The sequence below is a fragment of the Sus scrofa genome, chromosome 2 (genome assembly GCF_054392235.1).
Source record: "Sus scrofa isolate SSC_HxYL_T2T_F1_AM1 chromosome 2, Sscrofa_HxYL_maternal_Yorkshire_Landrace_v2.0, whole genome shotgun sequence".
Lineage (NCBI taxonomy): Eukaryota > Metazoa > Chordata > Mammalia > Artiodactyla > Suidae > Sus > Sus scrofa.
In genome coordinates this window covers 74,372,692-74,389,352 of record NC_139384.1, presented here as the reverse complement: position 1 = coordinate 74,389,352, position 16,661 = coordinate 74,372,692, and the positions used below count along the sequence as shown (strand labels likewise).

The following is a 16,661-nucleotide window of genomic DNA, read 5'->3' as shown; positions in this document are numbered from 1 at the left end:
TTAATTTGGTTTTCTGTCTGCTGTTTTGTTTGGGTAATTTCACTATGATGTGTTCAAGAACAATTATTCTTTCTTCTAGATTATTCATTCTATTATTCAATGTCTTTAGATCAGGTTTTTATCTCAATAAATGATTTTTTTCTAATTTTTCTTGGCTCCTTCTTATGGTTTCTAGTTCCTTTTTAGAGTAATTGGCTTTTCTATCAATAATCTTTCTTAATTCCTTCAGTATTTCCATTACCCCCCTTTTGAATTCAGTGTTTGTTAGACTGAAGAGGTCCGTTTCATCATTTGTTCATTCAGGGGAACTCTTTGGTCTTTTAACTGTGAATGATTCCTCTGCTTCTTCATTTTACTTGTGTTTCTCTTACTCTGTGAGTTTAGCAGAAACAAATATCTCCTGTAGTCATGGGGGGCTATTTACATGTGGAGAGTCCCTGGGTATCTTTTGTGGGTTTAATATCTTTTTTCATGAAGAATGCTTTTGATTTGGATTCTTACTGTCTCTTTCCTCAGTGTATGCTTGCCCTTAGCCCCTTGATAGATGTGTGCAGGTGCATGGCCCTCACACGATCCCAGGAAATCAAGGTCAGCTGTTGGCACCTGGTCACAGGCCCCTTAGTAGTGGTAGTGGTGAGTCATATGCACTCAAAGGAAGATGGGGGCAGTGACTGTTGCCTGCTCATGACACCCTCAGTGGAGGCAACCCTCTGTGTCCACCTCTGGGATCCAAGAGGACAGTGGTAACTTGTGCCTGTCCCAGAAGCAAGCAGTGCCCTACCACCTGAGAGCCCAATCATGGACAAAGAAACTCCTATGGTGGTCCTGACCCACCCTCATTATACTCCCCAACAATGGCATCCTGCCTCTTTTGTGGGCACAGGCTTCTTCCTGCACTCCCTTGGTTGTAGCACCACACCCTAGCCCCTAAGGCTTTCTCTACACAGCCAACCCTTGTCCTTTCCCTGGATCTGACTTCTGAAAACTCAGCACCCAGCCCCTGTCCTACCAGCAGATGAGTCTCAGCTGGGGTGTGGTGGCAGGCAGCACTATCTGTGTATGTCTTTCTCTCCTTTGCCTTCCACAAACCAGGTTCTACATTTCTCCAAGGCTCCAAATTTCCCCCTATGTCCTGGCTGTTCTCACTGCCAGTGAGGGGCCTTCACAGTGTGTGGAAACATTTCCTCTTTCACAGCTTCCTCCCAAGAAAGCTGACTCTGTCCCAATTCCTTACTCTTTTTTTTTTCTTTTCTTGCCCTTTTGGAAATCCGAATTTCTGCCAGTGTTCAGCAGATGTTTTGTGAGAATTTTCCACATGTAGATATATTTTTTATGTATTAGTGGCAAATTTTTTCTCCACATCCTCCTCCTATGCCATCTTGCCAGAGCCTTTGAGTTCCTTATATATTTTGGGTACTAACCCCTTATCAAATGCATGATTTACAAATATCTTCTCCCATCCTGTATATTCCCTTTCTGTTTTGTTGACGAAGGAAATTTTTATAGTTTTATGTACTCCTATAAGTTTATTTTTGCATTTCTTCCCTTTGCCTGAGAAGACATGTCTAGAAAGATATTGCGAAGAGTATAATGCCTGTTTTTCCTAGAATTTTTAATATTTCAGTTTTTACATTTAAATCTTTAACCCATTTTGAGTTTATTATTATGTATGGTGTAAGACAGTAGTGTGGTTTTACTCTTTTCTATGTAGCTATCCAGTTTTCCAAACACTATTTATTGAAGATACTATCCTTTCTCCATCGCATGTTGTGTGTTTCTTTGTCACAAATTAATTGTCCACATGGGGGAGTTATTTCTGTGTTCTCATTTCTTTTTTTGATTTTTTTTTTCTTTTTAGCTGCCAGTCTGCTTCACAGCCACAGCAGTGTAGGAACTGAGCTGCACCTGTGAAGTATACCACAGTTCATGGCAATGCCAGATCCTTAACCCACTGACCAAGGCCAGGGATAAAACCTGCATCCTCATGGATACTAGTCTGGTTCATTGCTGCTGAGTCACACAGGAAATACTGGGCTCTCATTTCTGTGTGCATGATTTTCTGCCCATAACATGCTGGGGATTGTTGTGGGGTTATTTACAATTTTTTATAATTTTTATTAAACTCTGTCGATTTACAATGTTCCTTCAACTTCTGCTCTATATCAAAGTGACCCAGCCACCCATACACACCCATTTTTTTCATTTTCTATCAGGTTCTTACCCAAGAGACTGGATACGTTTCCCTGCTTACAGCAGTACCACATCACTCATCCATTGTAAATGTAACAGTCTGCATCTACCAACCCCAAACTCCTAGTCAGACTCTCTCCCTCCCCCCTTCTCCCTGGAAAAAACAAGTCTGCTCTCCATGTCCATGGTTGGTTTCTGCTTTGTAGATAGATCATTTGTGTCATATTTTAGACTCCACATATAAGGAATATCATATGGTGTTTGTCTTTCTCTTTCTGACTTTCCTCACTTAGTATGAGAGGCACTAGCTTCATCCATGTTGCTGCAGATGGCATTATTTTGTCCTTTTACAGCTGAATAGTATTCCATTGTGTATGTGTACCACAAATGCTTAATCCATTCATCTGCCCATAGACATTTAAGTTGTTTCCATGTCTTGGCTATAATGAAAAGTGCTGCAATGTACATAGGGGTGCATATCTTTTTCAATGAAAATTTTGTTCACATATACTCCCAGGAGTGGGATTGTTGGATCATATTGCAGTACCGTATTCAGTTTTCTGAGGTACTTCCATACTGTTTTCCAAAGTAGTTGTACTAATTTACATTCCCACCAACAGTGTAGGAGGGTTCCCTTTTCTCCATTCCATCTCCAGCATTTGTTATTTGCTGACTTCTTAATGATGGTCATTTGAACTTGTGTGAGGTGGTGCCTCATTTTAGTTTTGATTTGCATTTTTCTTATAAATAGCGCTGTCGAGCATTTTTTCCATGTGCCTGATGGCCATCTGCATGTGTTCTTTGGGGAAATGTCTATTTATGTTTTCTGCCTATTTTTCTATTGGGTTGTTTGGGTTTTTCTTTTTGAGTTGTATGAATTGTTTGTATATTTTGAAGATTAAACATTTGTCAGTTGAATCATTTGCAAAGATTTTCTCCCATTCTGTGGATTGTCTTTTCTTTTTTTAATAGTTTCCTTTGTTGTGCAGAAGCCTTTCAGTTTAATTAGGTCCCATTTGTTTATTTTTGTCTTTATTATCATTATTCTAGGAGGTGGATCAAACAAGATGTTGATGTGTTTTATGTAAAAGGGCTTTCTGCCTATGTTTTCCTCTAGGAGTTTTATAGTATCTGGCCTTACATTTAAGTCTTTAATACATTTTGGTTTTGTTTTTGTGCATGGTGTTAGAAAATGTTCTAAAGTCCTTCTGTTAAATGTGGCTGTCCAGTTTTCCCAGCACTATTTAGTGAAGAGACTACCTTTCCTCCAATGTATGTTCTTGCCTCCTTTGTCATAGATTAGTTGACCATAGGTACTTGGCTTTATTTCTGGGCTTTCTATCCTGTTCCATTTATCTATATTTCTGTTTCTGTGCCAGTACCATACTCTATTGATGATCGTAGATTTGTAGCATAATCTGAAGTCAGGGAGACTGATTCTTCCAGTTCCTTTTTTTCTTTTGCATATTGTTTTAGGTATTCAACGTCTTTTGTGTCTCCATACAAATTAGTATTTTGTTCCAGTTCTGTAAAAAATGTCATTGGTAATTTGATATGGATTGCATTGAATCTGTATATTGCCTTCAGTAGTATTTCCATTTTGACTGTTAATTTTTTCGATTCAAGAGCATAGTATATCTCTCCATCTATTTGTGTCATCTTTGATTTCTTTCATCAGCATTTTATAGTTTTCAGAGTATAGGTCTTTTGTCTCTTATGTAGGTATATTCCTAGATATTTTATTATTTTTGATGTGATGGTAATTTATCTTTCTTATAGTTCATTGTTAGTATATAGAAATGCAATCAATTTCTGTGCATCAATGTCACATCCTGCAACTTTACCAAATTCATTGATGAGCTCTAACAGATTTCTAGTAATAAAATCTGCTACTTTAGGATTTTCTAGCTATAGTATTAAGTCATCTGAAGTGATAGTTTTACTTCTTCTCCAATTTGGATTCCTTTTATTTCTTTTCCTTCTCTGATTGCCATGGCTAGAACTTCCAAAACTAGGTGGAATAACATTGCTGAAAATGGACATTCTTTTCTTATTCCTGATCTTAGTTTAAATGCTTTCAGCTTTTCACCGTTGAAAATGATGTTAGCTGTGTGTTTTTCATAAATGGATTTTATATTGAGGTAGTTCCCCTCTATGCCCACTCTATGGAGAGTTTTTTTCAGGAATGGGTGTTGAATTTTGTCAAAAGCTTTTGCTGCATCTGTTGAGATGATCATATGGTTTTTGTTTTCCAGTTTGCTGATACAGCATATCACATTGATAGATAAATCCTGCCTGATCATGGTGTATGATCTTTTAAATATATATTTGGATGTGGTTTGCTAATATTTTGTTGAGGATTTTTTGCATCTATATTCATCTGTGATACTGGCCTATAATTTGCTTTGTGTGTATGTGTGGTCTGGTTTTTGTATCATGGTGGGGGGGCTTCATAGAATGAGGTGCAATTTTTTTGGAAAATTTTCAGAAGAAGAGGTGTTAACTCTTCTCTGAATGTTTGATAGAATTCAGTTATAAAGCCGTCAAGTCCTGGAGTTTTGTGGGTTTTTTGGAATTTTTTTAAATCACATTTTGAATTTCAGTGCTTGTAATTGGCCTAGTCATATTTTCCACTTCTTTCTGTTTCAGTCTTGGTAGGTTGTACCTTTGTAAGAATCTGTCCATTTCTTCTAGGTTGTCCATTTTATTTGCATAGAGTTGCTCATCGTATTCTCTCATGATATTTTGTATTTCTGTGGAGTCAGTTGTAACTTCTTTTTTCATCCTTAATTTAATGGATTTGAACCCACTCCCTTTTTTCTTGATCAGTCTGGCTGTCAGGTTTGTCAATTTTTTAATCTCTTCAAAGAATCAACTTTTGGTTTCATTGATCTTCTCTATTTTCTTTGTCTCTATGTTATTAATATATGCTCTAATCTCAATGTGTTCTTTACTTCTACTAATTTGGGTTTTTTTCTGTTCTTCCTTCTCTAGATGGTTAACGTGTAATGTTAGGTCATTTATTTGAGGTTTTTTTTCTTCTTTCCTGAGATAAGACTGTATTGTTATAAACGTCCCTCTCAGAACTGCTTTTGCCATGTCCCATAAGTTTTTGACTGTTGGATCTTCATTGTCATTTGTCTCTAAGTATCTTTTAATTTCCTCTTTGATTTCTTCAACCATTGGTTGTTTAGTAGCATCTTGTTTAAACTTCCAGGAGTTTGCGTTTTTGCTTTTATTTCTTGTAGTTGATTTCCAGTCTCATAGCATTGTGTGTGTGGTAGAGAAAATACCATGCCGTTTTTGTTACCATAGCTTTGTAGCAAAATTTGAAATCCTGGAGTGTGATATAGGTTAAGTTTGTTCTTTTTCTAAGGATTATTTTGGCTATTTGGAATCTTTTGTGGCTTCATATAGATTATAGAATTATTTCTTCCATCCGTGAAAAAATGCCGCTTGGATTTTGTTGGGGGATAGTATCATATATAGCAATATGTATCTTTTTTTAATATTTTTTTTTATTTTCCAACTATACAGCAAGGGGGTCAGGTTATCCTTACATGTATACATTACAATTACATTTTCCCCCCACCCTTTCTTCTGTTGCAACATGAGTATCTAGACAAAGTTCTCAATGCTATTCAGCAGGATCTCCTTGTAAATCTATTCGAAGTTGTGTCTGATAAGCCCAAGCTCCCGATCCCTACCACTCCCTCCCCCTCCCATCAGGCAGCCACAAGTCTCTTCTCCCAGTCCATGATTTTCTTTTCTGAGGAGATGTTCATTTGTGCTGGATATTAGATTCCAGTTATAAGTGATATCATATGGTATTTGTCTTTGTCTTTCTGGCTCACTTCACTCAGGATGAGATTCTCTAGTTCCATCCATGTAGCTGCAAATGGCATTATGTCATCCTTTTTTATGGCTGAGTAGTATTCCATTGTGTATATATACCACTTCTTCCGAATCCAATCATCTGTTGATGGACATTTGGATTGTTTCCATGTCCTGGCTATTGTGAATAGTGCTGCAATGAACATGTGGGTGCACGTGTCTCTTTTAAGTAGAGTTTGGTCCAGATAGATGCCCAAGAGTGGGATTGCGGGGTCATAAGGAAGTTCTATGTATAGATTTCTAAGGTATCTCCAAACTGTTCTCCATAGTGGCTGTACCAGTTTACATTCCCACCAGCAGTGCAGGAGGATTCCCTTTTCTCCACAGCCCCTCCAGCACTTGTTATTTATGGATTTATTAATGATGGCCATTCTGACTGGTGTGAGGTGGTATCTCATGGTAGTTTTGATTTGCATTTCTCTTATAACCAGCGATGTTGAGCATTTTTTCATGTGTTTGTTGGCCATCTGTATATCTTCTTTGGAGAAATGTCTATTCAGGTCTTTTGCCCATTTTTCCATTGATTGATTGGTTTTTTTGCTGTTGGGTTGTATAAGTTGTTTATATATTCTAGAGATTAAGCCCTTGTCAGTTGCATCATTTGAAACTATTTTCTCCCATTCTGTAAGTTGTCTTTTTGTTGTCGTTTTGGTTTCCTTTGCTGTGCAAAAGCTTTTCAGTTTGATGAGGTCCCATGGGTTTACTTTTGCTCTAGTTTCTATTGCTTTGGGAGACTGACCTGAGAAAATATTCATGATGTTGATGTCAGAGAGTGTTTTGCCTATGTTTTCTTCTAGGAGTTTGATGGTGTCCTGTCATTTATTTAAGTCTTTCAGCCATTTGGAGTTTATTTTGCTGCATGGTGTGAGGGTGTGTTCTAGTTTCATTGCTTTGCATGTTGCTGTCCAGGTTTCCCAGCAATGCTTGCTGAAGAGACTTTCTGTTTCCCATTTTATGTTCTTGCCTCCCTTGTCAAAGATTAATTGACCCTAGGTGTCAGGGTTTATTTCCGGATTCTCTATTCTGTTCCATTGGTCTGTCTGTCTGTTTTGGTACCAGTACCACACTGTTTTGATGACTGTGGCTTTGTGGTATTTCTTGAAGTCTGGGAGAGTTATGCCTCCTGCTTGGTTTTTGTTTCTCAGGATGGCTTTGACGATTCTGGGTCTTTTGTTAAATGTTTGGATTGTTTGTTCTAGTTCTGTGAAAAATGTCCTGGGTAATTTGATAGGGATTGCATTGAATCTGTAGATTGCTTGGGGTAGTATGGCCATCTTTACAATATTGATTTTCCCAATCCAGGAACATGGAATATCTTTCCATTTCTTTACATCTTCTTTGATTCTTTGATTAAAGTTTTATAGTTCTCGGCATACAGGTCCTTTACCTCCTTGGTCAGGTGTATTCCGAGGTATTTGATTTTGTGAGGTGCAATTTTAAAAGGTATCATATTTTTGTATTCCTTTTCTAATGTTTCATTGCTGGTATACAGAAATGCCACTGACTTCTGAATGTTAATCTTATATCCTGCTACTTTGCTGAATTTATTAATCAGTTCAAGGAGTTTTGGGGTTGAGTCCTTAGGGTTTTCTAGGTATAGTATCATGTCATCTGCATACAGTGACAGTTTGATCTCTTCTCTTCCTATATGGATGCCTTTTATTTCTTTTGTTTGTCTAATTGCTGTGGCTAAGACTTCCAAAACTATGTTGAAGAGCAGTGGTGAGAGTGGGCATCCCTGTCTTGTTCCAGATTGGAGTGAGAAGGCTTTCAGTTTTTCCCCATTGAGGATTATATTGTCTGTGGATTTGTCATAAATGGCTTTGATTATGTTCAGGAATGTTCCCTCTATACCCACTTTGGTGAGGGTCTTGATCATGAATGGATGTTGAACTTTGTCAAATGCTTTTTCTGCGTCTATTGAGATGATCATATGATTTTTGACTTTTTTTTTGTTAATGTGGTGTATGATGCTGATTGATTTGCGTATGTTGAACCATCCTTGGGAACCTGGGATGAACCCAACCTGGTCATGGTGTATAATTTTTTTGGTATGTTGTTGGATTCGGTTGGCTAAGATTTTGTTGAGAATTTTTGCCTCTATATTCATCAATGATATTGGCCGATAGTTTTCTTTTTTGGTGGTATCTCTGGTTTTGGAATGAGGGTGATGGTGGCATCATAGAATGTCTTTGGGAGTATTCCTTCTTCTTCAACCTTTTGAAAGAGTTTATGGAGGATGGGCACCAATTCCTCTTTGTATGTTTGATAGAATTCACCTGTGAAGCCATCTGGTCCTGGACTTTTATTTGTAGGGAGTGATTTTATGACCTCTTCAATTTCATTTCTAGTGATGGGTCTGTTCAGTTGGTCTGTTCCTGCTTGATTCACTTTTGGCAGGCTGTAAGATTCTAGAAAATTGTCCATTTCTTCCAGATTGTCAAACTTGTTGCCATATAGTTGTTCATAGTATTCTCTTATGGTTTTTTGTATTTCTGCTGTATCCGTTGTGATTTCTCCTTTTTCCTTTCTAATTGTGGTGATTTGGGTTCTTTCTCTCCTCTTTTTAGTGAGTCTGGCCAGGGGTTTGTCAATTTTGTTCACCTTTTCAAAGAACCAGCTCTTGGTTTTATTAATTTTCTCTATTGTTTTTTGAGTCTCTATTTTATTGATTTCTTCTTTGATCTTTATAATTTCCTTCCTTCTGCTGACTTTAGGACTTTTTTGTTCTTCTTTTTCTAATTCATTTAGGTGGAGGGTTAAGTTGTCCATTTGGGATCTTTCTTCTTTTTTGAGAAAGGCCTGTATTGCTATAAATGTCCCTCTGAGCACTGCTTTCACAGCATCCCATAGATTTTGAGAGGTTGTGTCTTCATTATCATTTGTTTCAAGGTAGTTTTTAATTTCCTTCTTGATTTCCTCATTGACCCATTGGTTTTTTAGTAGCATGTTGTTTAGTCTCCATGTGGTAGGTTTTTTCTCTTTGCTTTTCCCGTGGTTGATTTCTAATTTCATGGCATTGTGGTCAGAGAAGAAACTTGAGATAATTTCTATGCTCCTAAATTTATTGAGATTCGCTTTGTGTCCCAATATGTGGTCGATTCTTGAGAATGTTCCATGAGCATTTGAGAAGAATGTGTATTCTGATTTTTTTGGATGTAGTGTCCTGAAGATATCAATGAAGTCTAACTTTTCTATGGTTTCCTTTAGGATCTCTGTTGCTTTATTGGTTTTCTGTCTAGAGGATCTGTCCATTGATGTGAGGGGGGTATTTAGGCCTCCTACTATGATTGTATTCTCATCAATATCACCCTTTATGTCTGTTAATATTTGTTGTATGTATCTGGGTGCTCCTATGTTTGGGGCATATATGTTGATGATAGTAACATCCTCTCCTTGGGTGGATCCCTTAATCATTAAGTAGTGTCCTTCTTTGTCTTTCTTTATGTCTTTTGTTTTAAAGTCTATTTTGTCTGATATGAGCGTTGCGACTCCTGCTTTTCTGTCATGTCTATTGGTGTGAAATATTTTTCCCCACCCTTTCACTTTCAATCTATATGTATCTTTTGTCCTAAGGTGAGTTTCTTGTAGGCAGCACAATATGTATATTTTAACAACAGTAATTTTTCCAATCCATTATCACAGAGTATGCCTCCATTTATTTGAGCTCCAATTGCTTTCAATAATTTGTTACAGTGTACAAGTTTAACTTGCTTGGTTAAATTTGTTCTTGTGTATATAATTCTGTTGCAATTGTTTTCTTAATTTCTTTTTCCTGCTAGTTCATTATTAGTGTATAGAAACGCAAAACATTTTTGTGCATTGATTTTTATATTCTGCAACTTTACTATATTTTGTATTATTTCTAATAGTTTTTGGTGAAGTATTTAGAGTTTTGATATATAAAAATCATGTGACCCACAAATAGTGACAGCTCTACTTTTTACTTTCCAATTTGGATGTTTAGCTAGGCCTGCAATACTATCTTGAATAAGATTGGTGAGAGTGGGTATCCTTCTCTTGGTCTTGGTCTTAGAGAGATAGCTTTCAGTTTTTCACCACTGGGTATGATATTAGCTGTGGGTTTGTCATATATAGCTTTTATTATGTTGAGGTACATTCCTTTCATACTCACTTAATTGACAGTATTTATCATAAACATGTGTTGAATCTTGTCAAATTTATTTTCTGCAGTTATTGAATTGATCATATAGGTTTTTATCCTTCATTTTTAATTCAACGCCTCATGTTGATTGATTGCAGCTATTGAGCAATCCTTGCATCCCTGGAATAAGTTCTGCTTGATTGTGGTGTCTGATTGTTTTAATATATTGTCATATTCAGGTTTGGGGTAATTTTTTATGTATATTCACTGGAGATACTGTCCTTTAATTATTATTTGTGTATGTTTCCATGATCTGACTTTGGTATCAGGAAAATGTTGGCTTCATAAGATTAGTAAGTAGTATTTTTTCTCTTTCAGTTTTTTGGAAGAGTTTGAGATATATGGGTATTAAATTTGCTCTGATAGAATTCCCCTGTGAAGCTGTCTGGTTCTGGACTTTTGTTTGGGGGGTGCTTTTTGATTACTGTTCAATCTTTGTACTAGTGATTGGCCTATTCAAATGTTCTTCTTTTCATGATTCAGCCTTAGAAGACTTTATGATTCTAAGAATTTATTTATTCTCAGTTGTCCAGTTTGTTGGCATAGAGTCATTCATAATATTCTCTTATAATCCTTATTTTTTGGAGAAGGGAAGAGTATTTTAGTATACTTTTCAGATAATTGTGGATATTCTTTGATATTCAAATTTTGACAAATCATATTTTAAACATTCATTGCAAGGTAGAATCTAGAATTGATGAACTTTTCAAAATCTTGTTACCTTAAATTCCATGGGTTCACAATGCATCTTGGTTTTGGGGTTTTTTATAATCATAATAATAATCATAATTATTATTACTATTGAGGTATGGTTGATTTACAATGTTACATCAAGTTCTGTGGTACTGCAAAGTGACCCCATCACACATTTCACTGTCCTATACAGTAAGGTTCCATTTTCCATCCATTCCATATATACAAGTTTGCATCCAAAAAACCCCCAAAATGCCCATCCATCACACTCCCTCCCCTTTTCACCTTGAGAACCCTGCTCTCCTTGGTCATGATTTGTTTCTATTTTTTGGGTGATCTGTTTCTATTTTTTGGGTTTGGGGTTTTTTTTTTTTTAGATAGGGTCATCTGTTCCATAATGTAGATTCCACAAATAAGTGATGTCATATGGTATTTGTCATTTACTTTCTGGCTTACTTCAGTAAGAAAGTATGAGAGTCTCTAGTTTCATTCATTTTGTTGCAAATGGCATTGGTCTTTTTATGGCTGAGTAATATTCCATTGTATGTATGTACCACTTTTTCTAAATCCATTTGTATTTATGTGGTATTCATTGTCACTTCTCTTTCATTTTTGAATTTATTAATTGGAGACATCTCTTTTTAGTGAGTCTAGAAAAGGCTTTTAAATTTTATCTTTTTAAACACAGATCTTAGCTTCATTGATCTTTTGTATTGTCTTTTTAGTCTCTATTTCTTTTATTTCTGCTCTGATTTTTATTGTTTCCTTCCTTCTACTGATAAGGTTGTTTGTTCTCTTTTCTAGTTCCTTTAGATGTAAGAGAAGACTGAGATCTTTCTCTTTTTTTTGTCTTGAGGATGTCCTTTATTGCTATAAACTTCCCTTGAACTAATTTAGCTATATCCCAGAGATTTGGATATGTTTATTTTCATTTTCATCTGTCTTTAGGTATTTTTATTAAATCTCTGAATTCTTCATTCACTCAATAGTTGTTCTGTAGCATGTTGTTCAGTCTCTTCCTATTAGTGAGTTTACTAGCTTTCTATGTATCTTGTAACTGATTTATAGTTTCATACTGTTATGATCAGAAAGATGCTTGCTATTATTTCAATCTTCTAAATTTATTGAGACTTGTTTTGTTCTATGTGCTCTTGAGAAGAATATGCATTCTGCTGCATTTGGATGGAATGTTCTGTACAAATCTATCATGTTTATCTGCTCTAACATTATATTTAAGGCCACTCTTCCCTTGTTGATTTTCTATCTGGATGATCTATCCATTGATATAATCATTAAAGTCCCCTGCTCTTATTATATTGCCATCAATTTCTCCCTTTGGGTCTCAATAATTGCTTTATATATTTTGGTGCTCTTATATTAGACACATATATATTAATCACTGGTATGTCTTCTTGATGAGTTGTCCCCATTATCATTATATACTATCCATCTTTGTCTCTCGTTACATTTTTGGCTTGTGTCTTTGTTTGATACAGGTATTGCTATACCCCCATTTTCTGGCTGCCATTTACTTGGAGTATCATCTTTCATCTCTTCCCATTGAACCTATGTTTGTCTTTAGAGCCAAGATGAGGCCTCTGGAGTTAGCATATAGTTAGGTCTTGTTTCCACCAAACCACTGTGTCTTTTAATCCATTTATATTTAGGGTGACTACTGATTAGTTAGGACTTAGTACTGCTATTTTATCTTTTGTTTTCTGGTTGCTGTATTATCTCCATTTTTTAGTTTTCCTTATGGTTCTGTCTGCTGTGTTAGTTTCGTCGTTTTCTAAGATGTTTTCCCCAGTTCCCTCTTTCTTTAAGTTTTGTGTCTCTGTTCTAGCTTTATGTTTTGTTGTTACCATGAGATGTGCATACAATGTCTCATAGATAAAATAGCCATTTTTCTGTTGATGGCATCTTATCTACATCTACCTATATGGGTTCCATTCTTTTCCTCTTATCATTTTTTTCAGTTGTCTCAAATTATCCCATTATATGTTGTGAATTTATTAAGTAGCTGTAGTTATTTTTATTACTTTTCCCTTTAATATCTGTGCTAATATCTGTGTTTTTTATTTGTTTGTTTTGTTTTGTTTTTTGCTTGATTCAAATGATTCAACAGATTATTAATTAGACACAGTTTTGGTTTCAGTAGGTGGCACTATGGCTCAAAGTTTTGATTTCTCTTACCTGAGCTGCTTCTGGTTGTGTTTGAGAATTGTCCCTCTCCACCCACCACTGCCTCTGTCATAGGTATTGCTCAGTGCCTGTGTTTCTGCTTGTGTCTTCAGGGTCATTAGTACCTTGCTGTTGCTGGTGTTGCTGACATAGCCACCAGACGCATCTTGATGGTGGACATTTTTGTTATGTATATGGTCTCCTGGGTCTCAGGTTATGCCACTGCAGGGGCAGGATAAAAATAGGAGGGTAGGCAGGGTCACAGCTATTTTTGTACTGTGTTTGTCAGGTTCACAGGCACTGCCACTATGGGCACAAAGTGGTGGAGGCAGAGTCATGGGCACTTCTGTGACAGGAAGGACCCATAGGCTGCTTCCCAGTTCCTTATAGCCATAGGCTCTGCGGAGATAAGAATACTGGCGTTTTGTGTACGTATTTCCCTGATCCTACCTGGTACTCTGGGGCTACAGGCTTAGCTGCACCAACCAGGGGCCTAGGATCACAGATACCACATTTACTCTTCTCACAGTTCCACCTCCTCTGTACCTTACAGTCTGCCCACCTTTAGATGTACAGATGTGTGAAATTCTCTTGTGTCTTGTTGTGTTGGGAAGAAGCGCCTTTGTTGAACTGTGGGATATTTTGCTGGTTGTAGGTTGAAGATTAAAGGCAAAGGAACATCTCACCCTTTCATTATGCTGACATCACTCCTAATTCTACATCCTTTAAGATAATCTAATGTTGAAAGCTTCCCTCGTAGCATTGTTTTACTAATTATTGTGACTTAGGTGAGAAAAACCTGTCATTATCACCGCCCTGGGAATCATAGTGTACTGTGTATGTGATTGTGTTTGTAGATATGTCAGTTTTGTATGTATAAGTGTATTTTGTGGGGAATGAGCAGTTCTCAGGGCAGCGGTACCCAGACCATATACATCAAAATGTGACCCTTAAAATACAGATACTGGAAGGTTAACCAAGAGATGAAGGTTTATACTCACAAGATTCAAAAAGTAATAAAGTACAAGGAACAATGCATAAGCTATGTACTCCCTGTGTCTTGAAGTTTCAGCTGTAGCAGGGAGGCCACTCCATTCCTCAACATTCTCTACCATTTCTCATTACACCCTCTTGCTCATTCCCTCACCACCACACTGGCAAAACTTTCAGTTTTGAATATTTGAAAAAAGAGCCTTCCTAAAGGTCTTTTCTCTGGCTCTTTCCCTACCGGAAATATCTTCCTCCCACACTTCCAGTATCTTCCCCCCACTTCCAATATCTTCATCTATCCAGCTTTTATTTCATCATTTACAGGTCTTCTGAACTCCCAGTAAAAAAAAATAGCATCCCCAACCATGGTTTTTAATATATAGTTTTTCTTTCTTCAGAACATATTTCAGAATGTGACATGATATATGATATTTATTTTCTTATATTCTTGTGCTATCATTATACACTTTGTTTTTTTTTCCAGCACCCTGTACTTTTACCTAGAAGATGGTCAATAGTCAACATGTATTCCTCTAATGCATGAAAGCATTTCTCACTAAAACTAATAAATATATGATGCCTTGGGAGGAATCCAAGAGTTTTCTCCTCATTATAAGCTATCTAGCATATCTACCTGAGCATTTCGTATCTTTTTCCCACTTTTATCTCTATCTTTTCTGTCTCTCTCTAAGAGAATTACTAGTCATAGATGTCATGAGAAGCCTCTTAGAAGCAATAATTTGTACAAAATGTACAGATTTATTTCTTGGATGTAAAATACAAATAGCAACATTTCAACTGTTAGAAATATCCATTCCATTTGTGTAAAAATTAATCGTGTTATCTTTTCCATGCCTAGTAATCACCACCACCATATGGTTCCAGGCAACTATACACAAAATTCAGAATTTTTTCTTCAGGGATTATCAAAGGAACCAGAGTTGCAGCCCCTCATATTTGGACTTTTCCTCTCCATGTACCTCATCACTGTGTTTGGAAACCTGCTCATCATCCTGGCTGCCAGTTCAGACTCTCACCTCCACACACCCATGTACTTTTTTCTCTCAAATCTCTCCTTTGTAGATATCTGTTTCACCACCACAACAATCCTAAAGATGCTAATAAATATACACACCCGGAGCAAAGTTATATCCTATGAAGGCTGCATCAGCCAGATGTATTTTTACATACTCTTTGCAGTGTTGGATGATTTTATTCTGAGTGTAATGGCTTATGATCGCTTCTTAGCCATCTGCCACCCCCTACACTACACAGTCATCATGAACCCCCGGCTCTGTGGACTGCTGGTTCTGGTGTCCTGGATCATCAGTGCCCTCCATTCCTTGTTAGAAAGCTTACTGGTGCTTCGACTGTCTTTCTGTACAGACTTGGAAATCCCTCACTTTTTCTGTGAAATCAAACAGATTGTTAATCTTGCTTGTGACACTTTTCTTAATGATACAATTATGTATTTTACAGCCCTACTGATTGGTGGTGGTCCTCTGGCTGGTATCCTTTACTCTTACTCTAAGATCATTTCATCTATACATGGAATGGCATCAGCTGGGGGGAAGTATAAAGCACTTTCCACCTGTGCGTCTCACCTCTTGGTTGTCTTCCTATATTACTGTTCAGGTGTAGGAGTCTATCTCAGCTCTGCTCCTACCCACAGCTCCCACTTAAGTACAATAGCCACAGTGATGTACACAGTGGTAACACCCATGCTGAATCCCTTTATCTATAGTCTCAGGAACAAAGACATAAAGAGGGCTCTGAAAAAAGTCATTCAGATGGCAGTTATAAAAAGGCAAGTCACATAAAAAAGAATGACATAATGCCATTTGCAGCAACATGGATAGAACTAGAGACTCTCATACTGAGTGAAATAAGTCAGAAAGAGAAAGACAAATACCATATGATATCATTTATAGTTGGAATCTAATATACAGCACAAATGAAATTTTCCACAGAAAAGCAAATCATGGACTTGGAGAATAGACGTGTGGCTGCCCAGGGGGAGAGGGAGGGAGTGGGAGGAATCAGGAGCTTGGGATTAACACATGCAAACTATTGCTCTTGGAATGGATTTACAATGAGATCCTGCTGTGTAGCACTGAGAACTATGTCTGGGTAGTTACATCCCAACACAACAATGGGAGGAAAAACTATGTATACATGCATGTGTAACTTGGTCCCCATGCTGTACGGTGGAAAAACATTTTTAAATAATAATAAATAAATAAAAAGGCAAGTCATTCTGAGTCTAAAGAAGTGCCTTTGAAGCAGGCTCAATCCTCAGAAGCAGAAATTACTATTCTTTGATCAGATTTGAGGTGTTAAACTTGCTCTTTCTATTTATTTCCTGCAATTCCTCTTTATTTGACTTTAACCCTTTATACAACTTATATAACTCACTTGTTGAAGCTTTCCACTCTTTCTGGTGTATAGGCAGGTTCCTCATTTGTTCATTTTCCTACTTTCACCAGTTTTTCCCAACGTTAGGGCAGAAATACTAAAAAATATATGTACATATCCATTTATTTCATGA

At 36.9% G+C, this 16,661-nt stretch overlaps 1 protein-coding gene across 1 annotated transcript; it reads left to right on the top strand.

Moving 5' to 3' along the window:
• Positions 1 to 14,988: 14,988 nt before the first annotated feature.
• Positions 14,989 to 15,933, top strand: LOC110259631 (olfactory receptor 7A17-like). Its single transcript, XM_021085114.2, has one exon. The coding sequence runs from the start codon at positions 14,989 to 14,991 to the stop codon at positions 15,931 to 15,933; it is 945 nt and encodes a 314-aa protein (XP_020940773.2).
• The last annotated feature ends 728 nt before the right edge of the window (positions 15,934 to 16,661 follow it).